This window comes from Anabrus simplex, chromosome 10, assembly GCF_040414725.1.
Source record: "Anabrus simplex isolate iqAnaSimp1 chromosome 10, ASM4041472v1, whole genome shotgun sequence".
Taxonomy (NCBI): domain Eukaryota; kingdom Metazoa; phylum Arthropoda; class Insecta; order Orthoptera; family Tettigoniidae; genus Anabrus; species Anabrus simplex.
In genome coordinates, this window is record NC_090274.1 from 46,896,877 (window position 1) to 46,923,310 (window position 26,434).

Below are 26,434 nucleotides of genomic sequence, written 5' to 3' on the forward strand. Positions count from 1 at the left end.
AAGGTCGCGGTGAAAGATGACTCCGCAAACCAGGCTCAAGGACTTATGCTCCTCCATTTTGATGGGGATTTCGCCAAAGTGGTCGCACTTAAGCAACTGATCAGCTTGCAGTGCTGTACGAGTCTTCATGAGCAAACTACTGTTGCGCATTTTCTTGAGATCCTCAAGTTCGCCGTAGACACCTTCGATGTGTCAACTAAAAAGGATCGACTTCACCAGCTTAAAATCATGGCCATCGGTTCTGGTAGCGACCAGAAACCTAGGGAAGCTGGATCCCATTCCTTCACGCTGCGCCTGTTCCCAGGGAGTTGAACCTCTCAGGGAAGCAAAAGTTAAAGACTTAGATGGGGGACCACCTTGAGAGAGCAGACTTCGTTTGGAAGTCATGCCCGATAGCTTCCTCCCCGAATGCCACCCACTCCGATCAGGGGTCTTTGTAGCCGAACCAAGCAGCCAAGGCAATACCCACCTGGTCGTAGCAGGTACTGCCCGGGGTCCAATGTTGGACGATGCCTAATACGGGATGACTGAGGCAATGAGCACTAGGACTCCCTTCCTCCAGTCACCCGCAATAGCATGTACCCCATAGCGTGTACAGAGCACTAAAAATAAGAAAAAAGAAATAAAAATAATTAATAATATGTCCTTCTGGCATTCGGCTGTGCGGGGACCTGCGTTATCAGGCGGATATTACTGCCCGGGTACATGACACTCCCACCCGCCACGTCCTGGGTGGTTGCTGGCACGGGCTTTCGAGCGTAGTCGCACACACAGGAGCTCCATCGCCGAGCAGAACGCACATCAATACTTTAGAATGGTCTACATCCAACCCTCAAAAAACAATAATAAAATAAAGAAGGGACCATGGCCACATGACCCTTTAAGTCGCCTTCTACGGCAGGCAGGGATTACCTATGGATGTATTCAGCCTCTCCCATCCACAGGAGGTCCAACACATTATACCAAACCGCAATCCATGTCCGCGCCAAGGTCGCCCTTTTTTGTCGCCTCTTACGACAGGCAGGGGATACCGCGAGTGTATTCTACATGTGCATCCCCCACCCGCAGGGGGTAGTGTGTTTGGTCCGCGAGAAGTATTTTATTTCCCTCAAGTCCGCCGGCAAGCCGGTTAGGACCCCCCTAGCCGCCACCTGGGACGTGCCACGTGTGAGTATCACCTCTCCCCCTGCTGCGCCATCGTAGTAGGTTCGTGGAGAAATGTTTGCCACAAGCCTTTGGAGTGATGCTATTTCAATTTTTAAGAATGAAACTGAATATGAGTGTTCAGACTATTGGAATTAGAAAATATCCAGCTAATGAGTAAGCTACTGCTTGGAAAATGCACAAAAATGTTTAAACAACCTGATTGCTATTTTGTACCGATTTTAACGTGTTTTTGCGCGAGTTTGGTACCTTTCCAGACTTTTATGGAAAATCATGTATAATGTTATAAGAACAACCTTAAACCAAAGCGGTTCTGCATTCACTGACAAAAATTTGTCAAAATGAAGCGCAAACCTTAACTACAGTACATTGTGTAGGGTAGATATCTCCTGGTTTTATTGCTGTCACTGTGTAAATAATGCGTGATGGTACAATTTATGTTAATAGAGGCAAAGATCTTTAAACCCCCATTTAAAGTTTTTAAAAATCAGGTCCCTGCAAAAACATTAAATAGGGGTTTACTCTAGTACCTATTTAAGGATATTTCTGTTAGGAATTCTACCAACATTTCAACAAAACTACCAGAAAAGTAATATAACTGTTTCCTGCTCATAAAACTCCTAAATATTACATGTGACCTTTTCCCAATAACTAGCAGTTAGCTCAGTAGTGATGGTGGTGGTGATTATAGTTTTAAGAGAAAGTACAACCAGTCACCCATCCTCTATATAACACTAATCAGAGAAAAAATAGGAGGGATCTGACACTTTGAAAAATGAAGATATCGACCAAAGAAAGACAAGGGCCACGAAGGTCGTGAAAATGAAAGACTTCCTAGCCCTCAAATGCTCTAATGGTGTCAGGGACAGAAAAGAACAAGAGTTGACCAAGGTAGGTCGATAGGATAGATGAAAGTGAGGAGCCTGGCACAAGCAAATTGAAGCAGTGCCAGTACCCAGCTAAAGGGCCCATATTTGCTAACCCATACTGAGAGCGCCTGGGGCACCTTCAAGTTGTCTCTTACGACAGGCATGGGATACTGTGGGTGTTAACACGATCCTTAGGATAAAAGATATCCGTACTCAACTGAATAGAGTGAGAGAGAGAGAGATTCACACACTTCAATTTACAATTAAAGGATTGTCCAATCTTTTAACTGTCTCTAGGAAGCTGCCACCTGGTGGTGGTGGCTTTCAAATACAACTAAACAGAACTAGTGATTATCATGCCATCATCTCGTTTTACACGATCTTCTCTTTTGCCATCCACAATTCCGAGCATGACATCTCCAGGGAGGTAAGTCTCATTTTCTGGCCAAAGCAATATAATGTTTGTCTCACTGTATTCCTCCAAAGGAGATTTTTTGCTTGACTTTTTCAAAGATTTTCTCATTACTAATTTTGACTGTCCGTTATATTGTCAAAATAAGTCGCCAACTCGAAAGCTCAAATGCATCGAGGCTTCTCCTTGGTATGTTTTTCAGCGGCTATCGGAAAAATGATGGCAATGACCAGCCTGCATTTGGTTCTCTTACTAACATTCCAACTTTTCCAGATATTTTTCAAGTTTATCATAGTGAGTCTTCTAAGTGCCATCTGCTGCTTTATTTAAAGGATTCAGACACCAACATTTTTGAACCAAGAAAGATAAAATCGGTGTTTCCAACTTCTGTATTGGGTCAGGTATAAAGCTAGATGAATCCTTGTGCCAAACAGACCAATAAAAAGTGTTACGTAACAACCACTAATTTAACTATGTACATCATAATGATTTTATAACTGCATGATCCTTCAGCATTATGAAGTTCATTAATATAATTCTTACCAGTCTATTGAGCGTATCCAAATCTCCTTCCCTTGCTGCTGCTAACAACTGCTCCTCCTTCCGCCGTGCCTCAGTCTTCTCTGCAGCCAGCAGCAATTTGGCCACATCTTCATTTTTTGCTACATCACGTGGTTTCTGACCTTCCCCATTTATTATCTCAACTTCAGCATTATGCTGGAGCAATAGAAGAACTAAATCCTGAAACATGTCAATAAACATCCAGATATGAAGAATATACTTTCAATAATTAAGTGCCAATTATGTTTATAATTAACAGAGCACAATCATTATTAATTGGTACCATACAATATGAAATAAGAGAGGATTTGGAATGAAGTTAAAAATGTTACAGGAGTACAAAGAATTCGAAGACAGATGTTATCGAAATGAGATAGTTTGGCCACTTGAGGATACCAGAAGAATGACCGACTGAAGGATTCTCCACCAAGCGAGTTGGCCATGCAGTTAGGGGACTGCAGCTGTGAGCTTGAATTCAGGGGATAGTGGGTTCGAACCCCACTGTCGGCAGCCCTGAAGATGGTTTTCCGTGGTTTCCCATTTTCCCACAAGGCCAACGCTGTACCTCAATACCATGGCTGCTTCCCTCCCATTCCTAGTCCTTTCCTACCCTATCGTTGCCATAATGAAAAGCAACTTGTAAGGAAAAATAAAAAATAAAAATCTCCGGTGCAAAGATAGAAAGAGACCAAAAAGAGACCTAGAGATACACCCAGAAAGCAATGGAAAACCTCAGTTGTAGAGATGCAGGCAGAGTCTTCAGAGAGCAATGGTGGAGAGACAGAGACGGAGAGTCTCCATTAGAGATTTGGAGATTCTGAACGAGTGATTCAGAATGAACAAATCATAGCACTGACGAAATGAATCATGACTAAGTGCATGAAATGAATAGACTTGTTTGTGATTAGAAAGCTGAATCAAAACATGGCTGCCTTGGCAGTCGCTACTTATTCCTCCTTTGATTCGTTCTGATTCATACTGCCATATCTGGCATTCACTGTTTTTTTAATCAATAAATAGCAAAAAATGACTACACCCAAAGTCCGGGTCAAAAGTAAATTTTTTTCTACAATTGGCTTTATGCCGCACCAACACAGATAGGTCTTACGGTGACGATGGGATAGGAAAGGGCTAGGAGTGGGAAGGAAGCATCCATGTCCTTAATTAAGGTACAGTCCCAGCATTTGCCTGATGAGAAAATGGGAATCCAAGAAAAACCATCTTCAGGGTTAAATTGATGTCAGTAGGTAAGAAATTCAACAGAATTGAATGTCATATTGGTGATACAAAGCTAGATCAGGTAGATAGTTTCAAGTATTTAAGTTGTGTGTTCTCCCAGGATGGTAATATAGCAAGTGAAATTGAATCAAGGTGTAGTAAAGCTAATGCAGTGAACTCGCAGTTGCGATCAACAGTATTCTGTAAGAAGGAAGTCAGTTCCCACACGAAACTATCTTTACATCGGTCTGTTTTCAGACCAAATTTGCTTTACAGGAGCGAAAGCTGGGTGGACTCTGGATATCTCATTCATAAGTTAGAAGTAACAGACATGAAAATAGCAAGAATTATTGCTGATGTGAACAGGTGGGAACAATGGCAAGAGGGTACTCGGAATGAGGAGATAAAGGCTAATTTAGGAATGAACTCTATGGATGAAGCTGTACGCATAAAATGGCTTCGGTATTGGGGTCATGTGAGGTGAATGGAGGACAATAGGTTACTTAGGAGAATAATGGACTCTGTTATGGAGGGTAAGAGAAGTTGAGAGAGACCAAGACGACGATGTTTAGACTCAGTTTCTAACGATTTAAAGATAAGAGGTATAGAACTAAATGAGGCCACAGCACTAGTTGCAAACAGAGGATTGTGGCGATGTTTAGTAAATTCATAGAGGCTTGCAGACTGAACACTGAAAGGCATAACAGTCAATAATGATAATGTATGTATGTAGTATAACTTTTTTTGAAGGACTGAAAATGCGATACCATTTTAGTAACCAGCAAGAGGTAACTGACACAGTGGGTCTGATGACTGGACCAAGGGGAACAATTCCAGTTTTTGCTGCCAAATTTTCAAAACAGATGTCTGGCAGCGACAACGTTGTGGGAAATTGCCATCACTGCCTTAAGGGGTTTGTTAATAATTCTAAGAAATCATTGTTACAATTAGTTTACTATCTCAATTTCTCAAGTGTGTATTTCTTTTTTATTAATTAATGTAAAAGTATACTTTGTCACAAGAACAAGTACTTCATAAAATAAAAAATAATATAAGAATTGAATTTATTTTGAATATTTATGTGATTTATGTAATATATATTTCTGTTTTGATCAAAAATGTGTGTTTGAAGTTTTCTCAGATTTGCAGTCCTAATTATTTAAAAATGGTATTGGTGAAGTGACAAAAGAATTCATGAAAATGATTAAAAAATTGATGGGCAGCCAAATTACCATCCATGTGAGCATGAATGTGATGCCAGGCCAGGTAAGGAGATGAAGATCAGAAATACAATCGGTATAATAAAATTGTTCATTTATTTTAAACTGATCTTAATCTAAAGCATAACAGAAAGATCAAATTGTTATTAACGCAAAATCAGAATATTAAACAGAAAGTAAATAAAATTTACTTCAGTTGTATACATAAATCAGTGACGCTGTTTAAGGAAATCATAGAACATATCTGAAAATGTTGTTCTGTCATTCATGTTGTCCTATCACTTACAATTAAACTGCATTACTGTATTACTGAAATATCTTTTAGCATCTACAATTTTGGTAGGACCCCAAATACACTGCAGAGCTGCTTGGGCAAACACTGTATTTGAGCCTAACAGCATTTGCAGACAGTCCAAGTGGGCACAAACTCCTCTATACAAGTTTCCAGAACAACATACTGTACCAGTAAATATAATTTTATTTGAAAAATCTTTTATTTTTGCATTGACATCACATTTTAGTATAAATTTTCCATTCCACCATGTTTTTAAAATGCATTAAAATGAAAATACAGAAGTACAAGCCAATTATGAGCATTTTGCATAATACTGCTATTGGGAAAAATCACCAACCCTAAGTATGATTTGAAGCAAGTTTCGTAGATATAATTCTTCTTTTGTTCTATGCAGCCCATTTTCTCAGTGCTAGGGTAGAGAAAAGATCTTCAAATCATATTACTAGTCTGTCAAATTTTATACTATCTCACCTCCCTTCCAATGAATGCAGCCTTGTGCAGTGGAGTATCACCAGCATCATTGACAGCATTAATATCAGCACCATAAGCCAACAAGAGTTCAACCACAGCTCGATGGCCAAAGTAAGTTGATAAATGTAGAGGTGACCATCCTAAATTACTCTTGCTTTTACCTGAAAAAAGAATATACACCCATTAATATGCAGAAATCAAACACATCGATCATCTTTGAGGATATACGGTCCAGTATTCTTTAGTCCCTAATAGGGATATAGGCAGAGAAAGCTCACACCAGATAGCGAGATAATGCTCATGTACTACTGGGTAAGCACAAGGCGATCGTCATATGTTTCTCCCAGTCAGCTGCGAGTAATGTATAGAAAGTGACAGTTTTCTGAGCTATAGCCGATTGTATCTTCTCTAATTTAACTCCAAGACTATTAATTAATTGTATATTACGGACGATTTTCAGCTGCAATATGAGCTATGGACCAGAATCGCTAAAACTAGTGGGAGGAAGGAAGAATTAGTTGAGCGGTAATTAGAAAATTCTAACACGCTTTATTATCCAAATAATGAATAGGAGTCAGCATGCCTTTTCCTAAAGATTACAATTACTTGAGTATTGTACATTGATAAATATATAAATGTACCTCCAAAAGACTTCAATCATAAATAGATATTTAAACACGCATAGACGCTTATAGACTTCGATTCATGTATTTTTTTAAGGTTGATGGCTTACATGAAACTGCATATACAGTCTTTGTCCACCACCAAAGGCATGTGAATATTCTTGAGTTTCCCAGTGCCGGTTCCTTTGAATATTTGACCATCAGCCATAAGGTGAAGATCACCATCAAAAATTTGCATCTGATGGATTATTTTGTATTTAGAAAATTGGAAATAGATGGAGCACCTGTTTCCAACTACAAATCATTGTGTTATGCTGGATACAGACTTTTCAGTGAACAGTTTGTTTTGTTTATAAAAGGTTAATTTCAATCGGGTGACATTATAAAATGCAGTGCTGTGAAATCCGAGTACACAAAACATAAGACCTATAATGTGAAGCTTATTTTAGGAGTACCTGGTGACATAGCAGGGGAAGGTGAACGTTTTGCTGGAGCAGGCCCCAAGGCATGTTGTACGTATATTGCTGCTATAAGCTACGCATTGGAGCACTTCCCCAAGACTTCAGTGTTCAGAAACATGCAGCCAAAATTTATAAACTTTTCAGCATCCCCCTACCAAGCTGTTGAGGCCAGATAGCCCTATGAAAGTGGAATGTTTGCCCTTGGAACAAGTTTTGCTATTATAATCTCAGTTGTACCAGTTATAACTCTAGTCGAGGGGTATTTCTGTCTAAAAGCAAGGGGGCTGTTTTCAAGGAGATTTTCTCTCTATCAGGCCAAATGTTCAACTCTTTAAATTGGCAGTGCATGAAATTAATCCAAACATTAAATATTCTCCCAACAGTAGTTCCGAAGTTAAGGCTTAGTTCTTTGTCAGATTTGTTGGTCCTTAGCTTCATAACTGTCAAGAAGAAACACAGTCTGGGTTCAAGAGGGCATATCTGTAAATTGTATCTGTTTTCTCCAAGAACAGCAAACACCAAATTACAATGTTGAACATCTACAAACCCTGTATAAAGTTATATGGCATCAGGATTACGCATTGTTTGCTCAACAACCAAATTCCCTGCAGTATTTTTTGAGTGCTGATGTCTTTGAAAATGGGAGTCACAAATGTAACATTCACTTCTTTGGGTATATTCACGATTTCTTCCCTACTTCAAAGGAGGCGATTTCTGCATATTCTGATATTTTAGGCAATTTTCTGGTGTATGGCCTCTTCCTTGTTTTTGTAGTGTTCGTAGTCCACGGAAAAAGTGATGGAACAGCGCCCGGTTTTAATCTTGTTCTCTCCCCTTTAAACACAAACGCATACATTTGGTGGTTGTTATCAAAACGCCTAATCAGTTTATAGGTAGAAAATAGGAGTTATTTCCCTTCGTAAATTGCACTTACCTAACGAAGTTTTTGTGAAGTTACCGGGTTGAAAATAATGGGAACACATTTTAATATTTTTGGTCAGATTCTTCTCACCAAAATTTCTCCTTCTAATAGCATGTAACCATTTCTTCCTCATTTCTTTATTTTGTAGAAACTGGTGAAACGAAAATGGGCTTCCCTGATTTTTTCAAAGAGGAACACTGCAATAGCTCAGCATAGTCAAGAAAATAACAATTTAAGCAACTTAAATTCGTAGATATTTAGCGGCATGAGTACACAAGAGACAAATGAAGAGCGCATTGTGCTTACCCAGTACAACAGCAGTGCGCTCTATCGGTGCTAGTTCTATACATTCCTATTACACTGATTTTTGTGGTATGGCTTATAACATCGGCGCATGCGCACTATGAACTTCACTTATGAATCTGTCCAGTAAAATCAACATCTATTTCCATGCAATATCTGGGTCAATGGGGAGAGTCGGACTAATAGGGCAGGGTCTAAAGATTAGTTGAGCACAAAACACCTGGTAATGGAGTGGAATAAGTCTCTACATAACTATACAAGCAGTGACCATCATAATAGTATAAAGATGGGTAATGCTTTGGAGAGTAATTGCCAAATTTGACTGAAGTTCACCTAATACTACCTCGAAATATTGCAACCTACTAAAAAAAATTCATCAGGTAGAATTCTACAATCTAGTATCCTCTTCTACAATCTTAGTCTCCACCAAATTCAGTAACAAAAATAAAACTTATCTTCATCCATTCTTTAAAAAAATCTAAATGAGTATTTAACCTCTAATAATAATAATAATTCTTAAATGAAGAAACCAAAATTTATTTTATTTTGTCTCCTAAATAGCCACTCCTGCTTCATTAAAAAAAAGTTTACTACTAGCATAAGTTAACAAAGTACCTGCAGCACTAAGCTAGGTAAGCAACTAATAGGGAATCTGTCATGTGGGTAATAGCTCTAATTGCAGATTGAGGATAGAATTATTTGAATTTATAATTACTTCGCTCACATACTATATTATGGCGTCTTAATTTATACCGTTTTCCCCTTGGGACACTTCCGCAGCACACTAGAGACTGTTTCAATACTCGCTGCAATGTCTGCAATGGCCTGTGCCAGTGCAACATTCAGAAAGATAACATACAGGTGAGACAATAGTATTCATTTTCAAAATGTTCCTCCATTCAGATCTAGAAAAACCCTCTGTTCACAACCCATATGTTAGCAGATGGAACTTGTGAAAACAGTTCTATTCCTATTCCTTTGAGGATAAGCAAGCATGTGATACACTCTAGCTCTCGAAGGTAAATCCATACTTTATTAAAATTATAAAATCCTTTTAATAACAACCACCTACTCAATACATTACATTACTCATTGAATTATAAAATAATCATGAGGTGTCTTAAATAAAGGAACATGTTTCGTTCGACATAGCGAACATCATCAGCCTTAATTTACAAAGATTAGGTCAGGGCCCTGAGCTGAATGATAAAAATTGTTAAAAGAGTGACAATGCCATAATAAAAAGTAAAATGATAACATTAGACTTGAAATTATAACAATATGTACAGATTAACAGCAAGTATTTGTAGAGGAGTACTTTGAACGATGGTAGTCTATAAAGTTAAAACAAACATGAGGTTGTTAAAGTAAAAAGATATGGATATAGTGGATCTTAAAATATATGTCAATGCGTGAAGCGTGGATTAATTATTGACTATGGAGTTCTTAAATTGAGCAAAACAAAAGTTAAAATAGAGTTTATTGAATAGTATGAGTCAAACTGAGTCAGTTAAAAGGCGCATGGCGACGAAACTAAGGTTGAAATGACGTGAACTTCAGTAGTTAGGAATTCTGTAGGAGAGCCAACACAATGCCAGAAGGAAATACAAGTTGAACTAGTCCGTATTTACACGCTAGCAGTAAAATCAATCTTATACAACGTAGGACACCAATATGGACTCGTTAAAAAGTAACAATAAACTTGAAAGTAGGGAGAGTTCCAGCAAACCAGAGATGGATGGAGGAGATTATGGCACAATTGGAGTTAGAAATCCTTGGGACTAGTGTGAGGTGTTCGCTAACGTTGTATGTATACATACAACACTAGAAGCAGCAATAAGGTTACTCGCCAGTTTGATTCGCGCAGCCTACTACCATCGTTCAAAGTACTCCTCTACAAATACTTGCTGTTAATCTGTACATATTGTTATAATTTCAAGTCTAATGTTATCATTTTACTTTTTATTATGGCATTGTCACTCTTAACAATTTTTATCATTCAGCTCAGGGCCCTGACCTAATCTTTGTAAATTAAGGCTGATGATGTTCGCTATGTTGAACGAAACATGTTCCTTTATTTAAGACACCTCATGATTATTTTATAATTCAATGAGTAATGTAATGTATTGAGTAGGTGGTTATTAAAAGGATTTTATAATTTTAATATATTGTCCTCAATACGGTTCTATTATGAGATTAATTACATGTAAAATCCATACTTGTCGAACGGGTTTTTACATAATGTAGTTACGTGCTCGTTAGACCGTCTGTGGCTCAGGCGGTAGCGCACCGGCCTCTCAACGATAGGTTCCGTGGTTCAAATCCTGGTCAATCCATGCGAGATTTGTGCTGGACAAAACGGAGGTGAGACAGGTTTTTCTCCGGATACTCCAGTTTTCCATGTCATTTCATTCCAGCAACACTCTCCGCTCTGAAAATAACCTCACTCCTTGTGGGTGGGGTTAACTTCCATTAAGTAACCAGGGAAACCTGACCCCAGGTGGCGGATAGGGGGCCCCTACAGTATGTAGGGCTGGTTTGAAATAACCAATACAACCGCGGACCAACAGGTAGCCCAATTCCTGGGGGCTTTAGAATATTGGGACACACTCTCTCTCCAGGGGTCAAATATGGAGGGGCCGGGCTGATTGGCTCAGACGGTTAAGGCGCTGGCCTTCTAACCCCAACTTGGCAGGTTCGATCCTGGCTCAGTCCGGTGGTATTTGAAGGTGCTCAAATATAACAGCCCCGTATTGGTAGATTTACTGGCACGTAAAAGAACTCCTGCGGGACTAAATTCCGGCACCTCGGCGTCTCCGAAGACCTTAAAAAGTAGTTAGTGGGGCGTAAAACAAATAACATTATTATTATTATTAAATATGGAAGGCCCTTGCCCTGGGTTAAGGATGAAGACCTCAACAGCATCTACAGCGGAGAAGATGGGCTTTGGTACGGTGGAGATGGCGGAAGAGGCAACCCATCCTTCTGGGGGTGTACAGATGGAACCTACTGCCGTGTAGGATGAGGAAGGCATCCTCAAAGGCTAAGGGAGTAAACTCTGAAAGAAAATCCTCTAATGGATTAGGCCTAGCAAGTCAGCAGGAGAGTACTGAGTACAGTTGCTTTCAATAAGAAAAAGACCCCGGAAAGAAGATTATAGACCGGACCGACACGTCCTTTCAGACAATGGTAAAGTATGATGACCGTAAGGCTGATGATATACAATGTTCTGAAAGGAAACCTAAAATAAATAGATTCAAATACCGAATTGGAACTATGAACATTTATTATTATTTATCGTATGGCATATAAATATATACAGAAAAAAGAAAGCAAGTACATTATATTTTAATGTCCAAAGTTGTTATCCATTCTAGAGCCTCTGTATTGACCTCTAGAAAATCAAACCAATCTCCAGAGTAGGCTCTTCTGCTACACTCCTTTACAATGTGTTCGATGGTTTGAAAAGGAGCACCACAATCACACTCGGGAGATTGTATCTTTCCCCATTTATACAGGGACGCAGCACAGACACCATGACCACATCGAATCCTATTAAGGATGGTCCAAGTTCTTCTTGGGAGATCAGACCTCGAATTAGGTGGGAAGAAAGGCCAGAGATGTTCACCTGTTTTTGAGATCCAATCTTCCTTCCATTGGGCATAGGGGGTTGAAATGGTCTTCTGTGAGCTTCTGAGCGAACTTAACTGGCGGATGTCTAGATTTCAACCGGTTCCTCTGAAGGTCAGGAATATAGGAGTGGATGGGCAAGTCACGGTTCTCATTTATCTTGGAGTATTCTCTCAACAGTGCTTGTGCTCTACAGAATGAAGGAGGCATGATGTTGCTCAAGACAGGAAGCCAGTGGGTAGGAGTTGATCTTATTACAACTGAAATAATCCTCATTGTGTTGTTGAGTTGAGTGTCCACAAGTTTCACATGGCAGCTGTTGATCCACACAGGAGCACAATATTCTGCCGCAGAGAAAACTAAACCAAGGGCAGAACATCTCAAGGTAGTTGCAGAAGCACCCCAGGTTGTACCACACAAATTCTGCAGAATGTTGTTGTTGTTTGAGTCATCAGTCCATAGACTGGTTTGATGCAGCTATCCATGCCACCCTATCCTGTGCTAACCTTTTCATTTCTACGTAACTATTGCATCCTACATCTGCTCTAATCTGCTTGTCATATTCATATCTTGGTCTACCCCTACCGTTCTTACCCCCTACACTTCCTTCAAAAACCAACTGAACAAGTCCTGGGTGTCTTAAGATGTGTCCTATCATTCTATCTCTTCTTCTCGTCAAATTTAGCCAAATCGATCTCCTCTCACCAATTCGATTCAGTATCTCTTCATTCGTGATTCGATCTATCCATCTCACCTTCAGCATTCTTCTGTAACACCACATTTCAAAAGCTTCTATTCTCTTTCTTTCTGAGCCAGTTATCGTCCATGTTTCACTTCCATACAATGCCACGCTCCACACGAAAGTCTTCAAAAACATCTTTCTAATTCCGATATCAATGTTTGAAGTGAGCAAATTTCTTTTCTTAAGAAAGCTCTTCCTTGCTTGTGCTAGTCTGCATTTTATGTCCTCCTTACTTCTGCCATCGTTAGTTATTTTACTACCCAAGTAACAATATTCATCTACTTCCTTTAAGACTTCATTTCCTAATCTAATATTTCCTGCATCACCTGCCTTCGTTCGACTGCACTCCATTACTTTTGTTTTGGACTTATTTATTTTCATCTTGTACTCCTTACCCAAGACTTCATCCATACCATTCAGCAACTTCGAGATCTTCTGCAGTCTCAGATAAAATAACAATATCATCGGCAAATCTCAAGGTTTTGATTTCCTCTCCTTGGACTGTGATTCCCTTTCCAAATTTCTCTTTGATTTCCTTTACTGCCTGTTCTATGTAAACATTGAAAAGGAGAGGGGACAATGTACAGCCTTACCTCACTCCTTTCTGGATTGCTGCTTCTTTTTCAAAGCCCTCGATTCTTATCACTGCAGACTGATTTTTATACAGATTGTAGATAATTCTTCGTTCTCGGTATCTGATCCCTATCATCTTCAGAATCATAAATAGCTTGGTCCAATCAACATTATTGAATGCCTTTTCTAGATCTACGAATGCCATGTACGTGGGCTTGTCCTTCTTGATTCGATCCTCTAAGATCAGACGTAAAGTCAGGATAGCTTCACGTGTTCCTACATTTCTTCTGAAGCCAAATTGATCTTCTCCCAACTCAGCTTCAACTTGTTTTTCCATTCTTCTGTAAATAATACGTGTTAAAATTTTGCAGGCATGAGATACTAAACTAATGGTGCGGTAGTTTTCACACCTGTCAGTACCGGCTTTCTTGGGAATAGGTATAACAACATTCTGCTGAAAATCGGATGGGACTTCTCCTGTCTCATACATCTTGCACACTAAATGAAATAACCTTGCCATGCTGGTTTCTCCTAAGGCAGTCAGTAATTCAGAGGGAATGTCATCAATTCCAGGTGCCTTGTTCCTATTGAGGTCACTCACAGCTCTGTCAAACTCTGACCTCAAAATTGGGTCTCCCTTTTCATCAGCATCAACAGCCTCTTCATGTTCCAGAACCAAATTTTCTACATCTTTACCTTGATACAACTGTTGGATATGCTCCTGCCATCTTTCTGCTTTGTCTTCTTTCCCTAGAAGTGGTTTTCCATCTGAGCTCTTAATATTCATACACCTAGATTTCCTTTCTCCAAAGGTTTCCTTGATTTTCCTGTATGCAGCATCTACCTTTCCCAGGACCATACAGCCTTCGACATCCTTGCACTTCTCCTTCAGCCATTCTTCCTTAGCTGCCTTGCACTTTCTATCCACTTCATTCTTTAATCGCCTGTATTCTTTTCTGCCCTCTTCATTTCTAGCATTCTTGTATTTTCGTCGTTCATCAATCAGGTCTAGTATCTCCTGAGTTATCCACTGATTCTTAGTTTATCTTTTCTTCCTTCCTAACATTTCTTCAGCAGCCCTACTGACTTCATTTTTCATGACTCTCCACTCTCCCTCTATAGTGTTTCCTTCAGCCTTTTCATTTAGTCCTTGTGCAACATGTTCCTTGAAACAATCCCTCACATTCTTTTCTTTCAACTTGTCTAGATCCCATCTCTTTGCATTCTTTCCTTTCTTCAATTTCTTCAACTTCAGATGGCATTTCATGACCAACAAGTTGTGGTCAGAGTCCACGTCTGCTCCTGGGAAAGTTTTGCAATCCAACACCTGGTTTCTGAATCTCTGCCTAATCATAATGAAGTCTATTTGATACCTTCCAGTGTCTCCAGGTCTCGTCCACGTATGCGGCCGTCGTTTGTGGTGTTTGAACCAAGTATTGGCCAGGACTAAATTATGATCAGTGCAGAATTCAACCAGACGACTTCCTCTTTCGTTCCTTTGTCCCAATCCAAATTCTCCTACTGTACTACCTTCTCTTCCTTGGCCTACCACTGCATTCCAGTCTCCTATCACAATTAGATTCTCGTCACCTTTTACATATTGTATTAAATCTTCTATCTCCTCATATATTCTTTCGATTTCTTCATCATCCGCTGAACTAGTAGGCATATAGACCTGCACTATTGTGGTGGGCATTGGTTTGGTGTCTATCTTGACGACAATAATTCTTTCACTATGCTGGTCGTAGTAGCTTACCCGCTGCCCTATTTTCTTATTCATTATTAAACCAACTCCTGCATTTCCTCTGTTTGATTTTGTGTTGATAATTCGGTAGTCGCCTGACCAAAAATCTTGTTCTTCCTGCCAACATACTTCACTTATGCCAATTACATCTAACTTTAGCCTATCCATCTCCCTTTTCAGATTCTCTAACCTACCACAACGATTCAAACTTCTAACATTCCACGCTCCGACTCGCAGAATGTCAGTATCCATCTTCCTGATGATCACCCCCTCTCGTGTAGTCCCCACCCAGAGATCCGAATGGGGGACTAGTTTACCTCCGGAATATTTTACCCGGGAGGAAGCCATCATCAGTACATCATTCATACAGAGAGAGCTGCATGTCCTCGGGAGTTAGTTACGGCTGTAGTTTCCCATTGCTTTCAGCCGTGTAGCAGTATCAACACAGCTAAGCCATGTTGAGTATTATTACAAGGCCGTATCAGTCAATCATCCAGACTGCCGCCCTTGCAACTACCGAAAGGCTGCTACCGCCCTTTCGATGAACCATTTGTTAGTCTGGTCTCTCAACAGATACCCATCCGATATGGTTGCACCTGCGGCTCGGCTATCTGCATCATTGGGACACGCAAGCCTCCCCACCGCGGCAAGGTCACATGGTTCGCACGACTCCTAATCTTTGCTGCTGTATTTACTAGATGTTGCCTGAAGGAGAGTGTCCGATCTAATGTTATACCTAAGTACCTTGGGTAATTATTGTGTCTGAGGACCTTACCGTTAAGACACACTTGGAGAGTACAGTTTGCCATTTTGTTATTTAGATGAAAACAGGACACCTCAGTTTTGCTAGTGTTTGGTTGGAGTCTCCATTTCCAAAAATAGTCACTAAGAATGGAAAGGTCATCAGTTAAAATGTTCTGTTTCTTTCAGGTTACTATGACTTGTAGCTAAAGTTATATCATCAGCATAGCAAAATTTTCTACATTTCGTTGGTGGCAAATCTGATATATACAGATTGAACAGGAGAGGAGCCAAGACTGATCCTTGAGGGAGACCATTGTTCAATCTTCTCAGCTTGCTAGTCCTATTCCCTAGAACAACCTGAAAGAGTCTATTATTCAGCATGTTTCCAATTAATTGTACAGTGGTTTTGCATGGATAGGTAGAAGAACTAGATATGATGGATAGAAGAAAAATATCAATATTGGAATTAAGTGAGTCCAAATGGAAAGGGACTGGAAGTAAGACACTTCGTGAAGGATACAAATTATACTGGAGTGGACAGGAGAAGGTAGCTAAAAATGGTGTTGGATTCTTAATTAACAAAGGGACTGATGCTCGAGCTGAAGTTATCTGCAAAAATGATAGAATCATTAAAATGTTCATGAAACTGGAGAACACTAAGTACACTGTCATACAAGTATATGCCCCACAGACAGGCTGCAGTGAGGAAGACAGAGAAATTTAGTCAAGACCTGGAAGATACAGTTAATGAGGAAAACGTTACTATTATTATTATTATTATTATTATTATTATTGGAAATCTAAATGCGCAAGTTGGGGTAGCCAGACTTGGGTACGAGAACATCATTGGTCCACATGGATTTGGACAACGGAATCCAGAAGGAGAACAACTATTAGATCTGCGCAGAAGAAATGATCTTATAATAATAAAAAACACATTCTTAAAAAAAAAAAAAAAAAGACAGTCACAGAGTAACACGGTACAGTTGGGATGGCCAGTATAGAACATTGACTACGTAATCACGAATAAAGATGGTGGCAGATACATCACAGATGTAAAGGTCATCTTTAGTGAAAGCATGGACAGTGACCACAGATAGTAGACTTCAAACATAAGACTAATGAAATGCAGAAAATTATTATGGAAAAACCTAGGGTTAAAATTTGGAAGTTGCAATAAGTCCCAATAAAGGAAGAATACAAACTAAGGATTCAACAGAGTCTGACGAAAGGTTGAAGTAACCAATGTTAATGAAGAGTGGAAAGCTTTCAAAGACAACTTTGTGGGAGAAGCCAAAAACCTATGTGGTGTTACAAGTTCCATCGAAAGAAAAAAGGAGTCACCAGGGTGGAATGATAGAGTGAAAACAGCCGTGAAAGAAAGAAACTAAATAAAGAAGGCACTGGACGAGGAAAAACAAAAACAGGGATAAGAACGGAATGAACAAGAAATACAAAGACTCCAAGGAGTATACAGGAACAAGAAACTTGCTGTAAAGAACATTGTAAGGGAAGGAAACAAGAAAAAATGGAATGAGTTTGCAGACAAACTAGAAGAGGACAGTAGAGGAAATATGAAATTGCTATACAGAGTAGTGAAAAGAAAGCAAAGCGATCAAGAGACCATAAAAGCAATAAAACGTGAGGTGAGGATGGAAATCTGGCACAAGAAGAGGGAGAAATTAAACAGGAACTCACGATCTATTTCGAAAATTTGCTGAATGGAGATACAGAAAAACATAACGGATAGAGGAGAGCCAAGTCGAAAAACCACAACTGAACCACCAATTACATGGCTTGAGGTTGAAAATGCGCTCAAGAGCATGAAGAAAGGAAGGGCAGTGGGCATAGATGAACTAAATGCAGATATGCTGAAAGCGGCAGAAATTCCAGGAATTGGCTCTACAGACTGCTCACCAAGATATGGGAGGAAAATACTATTCCTGAGGACTGGAAGATGGGCATCATTGTACCTCTGTTCAAGGAAGGAAACCGACGAAAATGTACTAATTATTGTGGTATTACACTACTGTCTCATGTCCTGAAAATATTGGAAAAAATAACAGACCAGAATCAGAGATATTCTTGAACCAATTTTGGAAGAAGAGCAGTATGGTTTCAGACCAGACCTTATATTTGCAATTAGGATGCTAATGGAAAAATACTGGGAGAAGAACAAGCCTTTATTTCTAATAATTTTGGACATTGAGAAAGCCTACGACAGTGTACCAAGAGAAAGAATTTGGCAATGCATGAAAGAACTTCAAGTGCAAGACAGCCTCATAGACAAAGTGAAAATGTTGTATAGTGGGAACAGAAGTTGTATTCAAGTAGGACATGGTTTGTCGGACTGGTCTGAAACAAAGAGAGGAGTGCAGCAGGGCAGCTCATTGTCACCACTTCTATTTATTATTGTGATGGATGTAGTAATGAAATCTATTAAAAGGAAAGAACATGGAGATATCAAAGTCTTCACATTTGCAGATGATGTTGCGATCTGGAGTAACTCAGAAGAGGAATGGAGAGAGAGAATGCAAAGCTGGAATGAGGAGTTTAAGAAATATGGTTTAAACATCAGTAAGACCAAGACGGTGGTGATGAATGTGTATGGAGAAGGAGCAGAACCAATAGTCATGTTAAATGAAGCCCAACTGGGCAGCGTTCCAGTTTTCAAATACTTGGGTAGCGTTATATCAAATGACAACCTAGCAAAACATGAGGTGAACAATCGAATCAATAAGGCAACACAATTTTACAACCAGGTAAGACACCTGCTGTGGGGGGGAGCAAATACCTATAAAAACAAAAATTGCACAAGTCCTATTTTACACCAATTCTTACATACAGTCTCGAAACCACAACACTGACCAATAGAGATAATTCCAAACTCCAGGCAGCTGAAATTAAATTCCTACGCACTATGATCCAGAAAACCAGGAAAGACAAGATTAGGAATGAGAAAATTAGAGAAGTAGGAATAGATGATTCTCTCCTCAATAAGATTCAGAATCAAGACTGAAGTGGTTTGGTCACATGAAAAGGATGCAAGTTAACAGAACTGCAAGGAAGGAATGTGACAGAAAAGTAGAAGGAAGACGACCCGTGGGAAGGCAACACAACTAAAAGAAGTTACCATAAATGGTAATAAAATCAAAATAGTAACTCAATTTAAATATCTTTGAGAAGTAATAACACATAACCTGAATGAAAAAAAATCTCAATCCAAACAAGAATAGATTAGCTAAAGCCCAAAAATTAACATGGTATATCTACAAAAAGAAATATTTACCAATAAATGCAAAAATAAAACATTACAACACAGTTATAAAACTGGAAGCTACATATGCAGCAGAAACACTTTTTCACCTGAATAAACAATCAAAGACTGACAGACTTCAGAAAATTGAAAAGAGGATTGGAAGAACCTGCATCAACGAAAAATAATTAATAATAATTAATGTTATTTGCTTTACGTCCCACTAACTACTTTTTAAGGTCTTCGGAGACGCCGAGGTGCCGGAATTTAGTCCCGCAGGAGTTCTTTTACGTGCCAGTAAATCTACCGACACGGGGCTGTCGTATTTGAGCACCTTCAAATACCACCGGACTGAGCCAGGATCGAACCTGCCAAGTTGGGATTAGAAGGCCAGCGCCTTAACCGTCTGAGCCACTCAGCCCGGCTCAACGAAAAATAACACCAAACAAAGTCATGTACAAAGAGCTAGAACCCATTACAGATACTATGCGTAAGAGGAGACTGGGATTCTTTGGACATATCATGAGGATGCAGGATTCGAGACTTCTGAAACAACTAGTACAACACAATCTCATCTCCCAAAATACCACAACAGAATGTAAATGAATCAGAGAAGTAAGAGAGGATCTGAAGGAAACAGGCCTTACAACAGAAGACACTACAAATAAAATTGAATACAAACCTCCGCTTTACCCTTAAACGAAACAAACCAACAACGTGCATATTTTCAACCGAGGAAAGGGCACGAAGATTAGAGCGTCTGAAGAAGTACTGGGTGGACTGCAAGACCTGGACGATGGACTGACTAAAGTGATCATATGCGGTCATAAAAGTGGAAGACGTAGTTTAATGTTAGACCTATAATTATTCCTGCAACGTTGTCTTCGTCTGTTATACATATGTTTTAATTATCACATAATCTGTTTAATTTTTATTTGGCTGAAGATGGCCACTAAGTGACAAACTAGTCCCTAGTCTTATGTAATATCATTTACTTGATATAGTGTATTGAAAAGGTAGACCCTCTTGTCAATTTATTCTTATAACTGCACTTCAATACGGAACAAAAATGAAATTTATAGCTTATAATTAAGACCTAGAACAAGTTGGATCAATTCAATAAAGAGAGTGCAAGAAGAAGAATGGACATGGACAAAAGTCCGGAAGGAGAGAGAAAGGTGGAGAATTGCAATAAATGCCCCAATCTAGCAGGAGCTGGAGTAATGACATTTCCACCATGACTAGTGCATCTGGATATTATGAAAGGAGGTACTCATGTTGGAACAGCACTTTCTGGCTCAGTGGCAAAAGCCATGACAAACAACCTGACTCCTCACCATGCTGTGTATGCCTCATTATGGTGCCGCCATAGGTTTAATTGCAGTTTCACCTCTGGTGGTGCTATTTGAAGATCCAAACAGGCTCCAGTCTGAAGACAAACACTAGCAAAAATATATAAACTAGATACGTCCCACAGATTTTTTACATCATGCGGATTGGGGTATTCCTGCAACCAATCTCTTAAGACTTTTGATGATAATGAACACTGATCAATTCCTGGTGTAAGCAATCAGCTACATTAATGGATCAACCTGATGCTCATAAGCTGGTAAAAAATAAGCATGAAGGACAGCAGTAACAATTATTTGGATCTAAATATTAATTGGAAGAACTGTCTGATCAGTGAAAAAGTTCTTTTCAGTTACATAGGCTACCTTGTTGTCCCTGTAAAAGCTACCAATTTACCTCTATTCTCATACTCTGATGATATAAAAATGCAAAACTATGTTGTGTGATTCTTACACTCTATAGCTCTCAAATATAGTTTTGCTTTACATTCTGAAATAAAAATTTTCTTGGACAAATTCTCCACTCTAATGCCAAATGACATTACAAGTTAAATTTAAGCTACACCTCATAATATGTTTCTAATCAAGAGAATCTACTTAGCCTTAAATAATATTGTAACTTCCAAGTCAAAATATCCCCAATAGATCTAGCTGAAGAACTTTTAAAACCAATAACTGATCTACAAGAAGGTAATAAACTCATTCAAATCACTCTTGTGTAAATTCAGGTATAGTCAATAATAACTGAAAGAGGTTTACCTTTACAGCTGATATCAAGTACTAGTTGCTGCTCTTGCCTTGCAGTAAGCAGCTCCCGAACCATTGTGGCATCACCATGCCTTGAGCTGTATAATAAAATTTCCTGCAGTTCCATTTCCGAACAAATGTCATTCATTTTACAATACCATAAAAATCATTGTCAGGTTTAACCTGAAATGGAAAAACAAAAATTACTGACCCGGGGTGACAAATTCTTAAACCTTGTCATAAAGTACTGCGTATAAAAAACAAATAAACACGACAGACATAACCTTGAAACATGAAATACATAACAATATTGCGACACGTTAAAATTCATGTGCTATAGTTTAAAATCATAAGAGAGAAAAAACATTTATTTTATCACTAATATACGTAAAATCCGCAGCAGTTCACACCTGTTTAAAAATATTACCTATTAGCATGTGCTCACTGTAGCCCAAAACATGTAATCAGTTCCGAACTGTCAAACTGCAGTGTTGCGGCAAAATCAATTTGAACGCGCCCTTCCCAGTATAGCCAAAAGACACAGATTTCCGCAGTACCAACACAGGAAAAAGTGTAGCAATGACGTCACAGGCAACTCAATCAATGAGTTTATAGTAAAGTCTTTGCTTCGGTCTCAATCAACGAGCATTCAAAGATTCTATCAACACCTACCGAATCCTTTACTACCCGTATATACCTTGTATACCTTAAAAATAAGGTCTATGGAGCTATTTTTTTTTTAATATTGTACCTATTATAAATTCTTCCTACACCTAGAGGCTACATGAGGATAATGAACACAGAACATATTGATTAAAAAAGAAATAGTTTGTAAAAAACACGAAAAATTAAAAAAAACATTGTGAAATTAGACCTACAGTTTTAAAAATCTAAAAAAAATTGTGAAGTTAAAAGCTACAAAAAGAAAAAACTTTGTCGTCGTCGTCCGATACTCGTATCCAAATATTTATTTCTCTCCAGCAGTTTCTTCATTATCTCCATGCTCTACAAAGATATCTCTGATGGCATAGCAGACTAATCACAAACGTTTTTTATTAGGTAACTAAGCATTGCGCACCACTAAAGTGTGGTTTATTTTACACTGTTTCCATCATCCCATTGTCTATGTACATAGTTACTTTATATGACTTTCAGCTGCCTTGCGGTGAAGAAGCCTTTCACAGGTTCAACTTTGTGACGGACATTAAAAGCACAAGCTGTATTTTTTGCAGAATGATAGTTGTCACCAAGTTGTCCTACATATAGGTTCAACTTTGTGACACCTGTTAACTCAAATTCTGGCTGTCGCAGTTAAAATTACTGCTTAAACAATATTACATTCACCAGATGAGACACTATAGCACCTTAAACCATAAATATTTTAAAAGATCTGTAAAAGTGTATCACAAAGTTCAAAGTAGTGAATTTCAAAGTTATGTTGCCTGTGTTTGTAACAGAATCCAGCATGCATACAGAAGGCGTATGTGATAAATAGTATCCTGTCTGGCTGAGTGGCTCAGAAGGTAGAGCGCTGGTTTTGTGAGCTCAACTTAGTGGGTTCAATCCTAGATGTCCACTGGTATTTGAAGGTGTTCAAATGCATCAATCTTGTGTCGGCAGATTTACCGGCATGTAAAAGAACTGCATGACAAAATTCTGGCACATCGACCTCTCCAAAAACCATAAAAGTAATTGGTAGGGCGAAACACCAATAGCATTATTTATTACCGTACCTATTAAATGGTATCCTACAGAATCCAGTTTCCAGGATTTATGGCACCTTGAAGATAAATATATCATGAACAACGATTATAGGAGATGCTTGCTGTCCAGCGCCATAGCTACAATGTTTCGAATTTCCTAGTCACCTCATCACCCTTGCCAACAATATGGGGTAATATGAGGACTTATATCATGACTGCCATCGAGCGACTTGGCTACGTAGCTTGTGATGTGCAGTGGTTCACTTGCATTCGGGAGAAGCTCAGTTTGAATATCAATGTTGACAGCCCTTTTTTGCTAGTTGTTTTACGTCGCACCGACACAGATAGGTTTTACGGCGATGATAGGATAGGAAAGGGCTAGGAGTGGGAAGGAAGCGGCTGTGGCCTTAATTAAGGTACATCCCCAGCATTTTCCTGGTGTGAAAATGGGAAACCACGAAAAACCATTTTCAGGGCTGCCGACAGTGGGGTTCAACCTACTATCTCCCGAATACTGGATACTGGCCGCACTTAAGCGACTGCAGCTATCGAGCTCGAGCCCTGATAGATGGTTTTCTGTGGTTTCCCATTTTCACATCAGGCAAATGCTGGGCCAAGGTTGTTTCCTTCCCAGTCCTAGCGCTGTCATTTCCCATTCTATTAAAGAACCACCTATTTAAAACAGTTTTTACTTGAGTCCGTCTTGACACCTTATGTATGGTAAAATAAATAGTTTTCTATCATTATAAAGTGTACTGACAAGCCGGACTCAAGTAAAAACTATTTTAAATAGTTCTTTAATAGATTCAGACAGGTCGATACAGGATCAAACATAATACCTATTATGGTTAAGTTTATCAACAGTCATTTCCCATTGTCGCCATAAAACGTGACTCATTCGGTGTGACTTAAAGTACTGGCAGTGGCCGCTGGTGCATAAGGTAACAGGGTCATGTGCCCTTCCAAAAAACATGAATCTTTTAATTTTTACTTCTCTGTACATTATATACAGGAGGATACAAGTATTAAGCTCATAAGGAAGGTGACTTCTTCTTCCTTTTTTTATCACTTTTTCCCACACCTGTGGGGTTGCGGGTGTGAACTGCGTTGCACATATGGATTTGGCCCTATTTTACGGTTGGATGCCCTTCCGGACGCCAACCCTGTATGGCGGGATTTAATCACTATTGCGTGTTACTATGGTGGTTGATACTGTGATATGTTGTCTGAATATGATGAGGAGAGTGTTAGGACGGTCACATACACCCAGTCCCCGAGCCAGAAGAATTAATCCAAAGCAATTAAAATCACCGACCCGGCCGGGGAACGAACCCGGGAACCTCGATACCGAAGGCCATTACGCTGACTATTCAGCCAACGAATCAGACAAGGAAGGCGACTGTTAGTTCTAAACCACGAAAACTGGCTTCTGGATAGAGCGTAAAATCGTGTATACATATGCCCCCGGTCACAACTCCCATGCAACTGTAGAACAGATATTTAAAGTACATGGTCTCCAAATATTACCACTGGCTTGTTGTAATGAGAGAGCCACGGTCACAAGCAAACAGTGACCGTGAGGGGTAGCAGGTAGTTCTCTATAAAAAATAAAAAGCTACACAGTTCATTGGCATGTATTTCTGAATGTGCTATTGTTCAGAATAATACTACAACCATGCTGATGACATCAGAAGTAAATATATTTCTGAGAAGTACAGTGACAACTGAGAGGTAAAAATGCACAGGCTATCGTCAAGAGATTTGCTACAGCTAAAGAAAGAAGGGTGCAGAAATATTCTCACAGAACTGGAGTGTGTATCGTAGAGATAGGAGTGGTAGGAGGGGGAGTATTCATTCTCGTGAAAGAAGAATTTGTAAGCTACGAAAATGTTAAGGATGAAAAACATGAAATTTCGGGTGTAAGGCTCATCTCTAAAGATAATAGGCAACTTGATGTCTTTGGAGTGTACAGACCAGGAAAGGGTAGCACTGACGCTGATTCAAAATTATTTGATAAGATAATCAGCTATGTTGGAAATGATATGGAAAGGAATGTGATAGTAGCAGGTGATCTCAATTTACCAAATGTCAATTGGGAAGGTAATGCAAAAGACAGGAAGCATGAATAACAAATGGAAAATAAGTTAATATGGGAAGGGCAGCTGATTCAGAAAGTGATGGAACCAACGAGAGGGAAGAATATTTTGGATGTGGTGCTGATAAAACCAGATGAACTCTATAGAGAAACCGAAGTAATAGCTGATATTACTGATTACGAAGCTGTTTTTGTCGTAGTTAAAAATAAATGTGAAAGAAAGGAAGGTATTAAAATTAGGACTATTAGGCAGTACCATATGGCTGATAAAAAAGGCATAAGGGAGTTTTTAAAAAGTAACTATGATCGCTGGAAAATGGTTAAAAAAAAATGTAAACCGACTCTGGGATGTGTTTAAAGCAATTGTTGAGGAATGTGAAAATAGGTTTGTACCTTTAAAGGTGGTAAGGAATGGTAAAGATCCACTATATTATAACAGGGAAGTAAAGAGACTAAGAAGGAGGTGCAGGTTGGAACAAAATAAAGTTAGAAATGGTTATGGAAGTAAGGAGAAATTGAAGGAACTTACTAGGAAATTGAATCTAGCAAAGAAGTCAGCTAAGGATAACATGATGGCAAGTATAATAATTGGTGGTCATACAAATTTTAGTGAAAAATGGAAGGGTATGTATAGGTACTTTAAGGCAGAAACAGGTTCAAAGAAGGACATTCCAGGAATCATTAACGAAGAAAGGGAGTGTGAATGCGAGGATCTTCAGAAGGCAGAAGTATTCAGTCAGCAGTATGTAAAGATTGTTGGTTACAAGGATAATGTCCTGATAGGGGAGGTGAGTAATACTAAAGAAGAATTAAAATTTACCTATGATAACAATGACATTTACAGTAAGATACAAAGTTGAAAACTAGAAAAGCAGCTAGAATTGATAAGATTTCTGGGGATATACTAAAAGCAATGGGTTGGCATATAGTACCATATCTGAAATACTTAATTGATTATTGTTTGGTTGAAGGAGCTATACCAAATGAATGGAGAGTTGCTATAGTAGCCCCTGTGTATAAAGGAAAGGGTGATAGACATAAAGCTGAAAATTACAGGCCAGTCAGTTTGACCTGCATTGGATGTAAGCTTTGGGAAAGCATTCTTTCTGATTATATTAGACATGTTTGCAAAATTAATAACTGGTTTGACAGAAGGCAGTTTGGGTTTAGGAAAGGTTATTCCACTGAAGCTCAGCTTGTAGGATTTCAGCAAGATATAGAAGATAACCTGGATTCAGGAGGCCAAATGGACTGTATTGCAATTGACCTATCTAAGGCATTTGATAGGGTAGATCATGGAAGACTACTGGCAAAAATGAGTGCTATTGGACT

General features: G+C 39.0%; 1 protein-coding gene across 1 annotated transcript in view; it reads right to left on the reverse strand.

Annotated features, from left to right (window-relative positions):
- Positions 1–21,793, reverse strand: part of LOC136882025 (oxysterol-binding protein-related protein 2) — a 495,565-nt gene extending 473,772 nt beyond the window's left edge. The window contains exons 1-4 of the mRNA XM_068229471.1: positions 21,732–21,793; positions 21,317–21,487; positions 6,211–6,371; positions 2,989–3,186 (exon numbers count right to left, since the gene is read on the reverse strand). Of these exons, the coding sequence (XP_068085572.1) occupies positions 2,989–3,186; positions 6,211–6,371; positions 21,317–21,452 (495 nt within the window). The 5' untranslated portion in view covers positions 21,453–21,487; positions 21,732–21,793. The remainder of the gene's footprint in view (positions 1–2,988; positions 3,187–6,210; positions 6,372–21,316; positions 21,488–21,731) is intronic.
- Between the last annotated feature and the right edge of the window lie 4,641 nt (positions 21,794–26,434).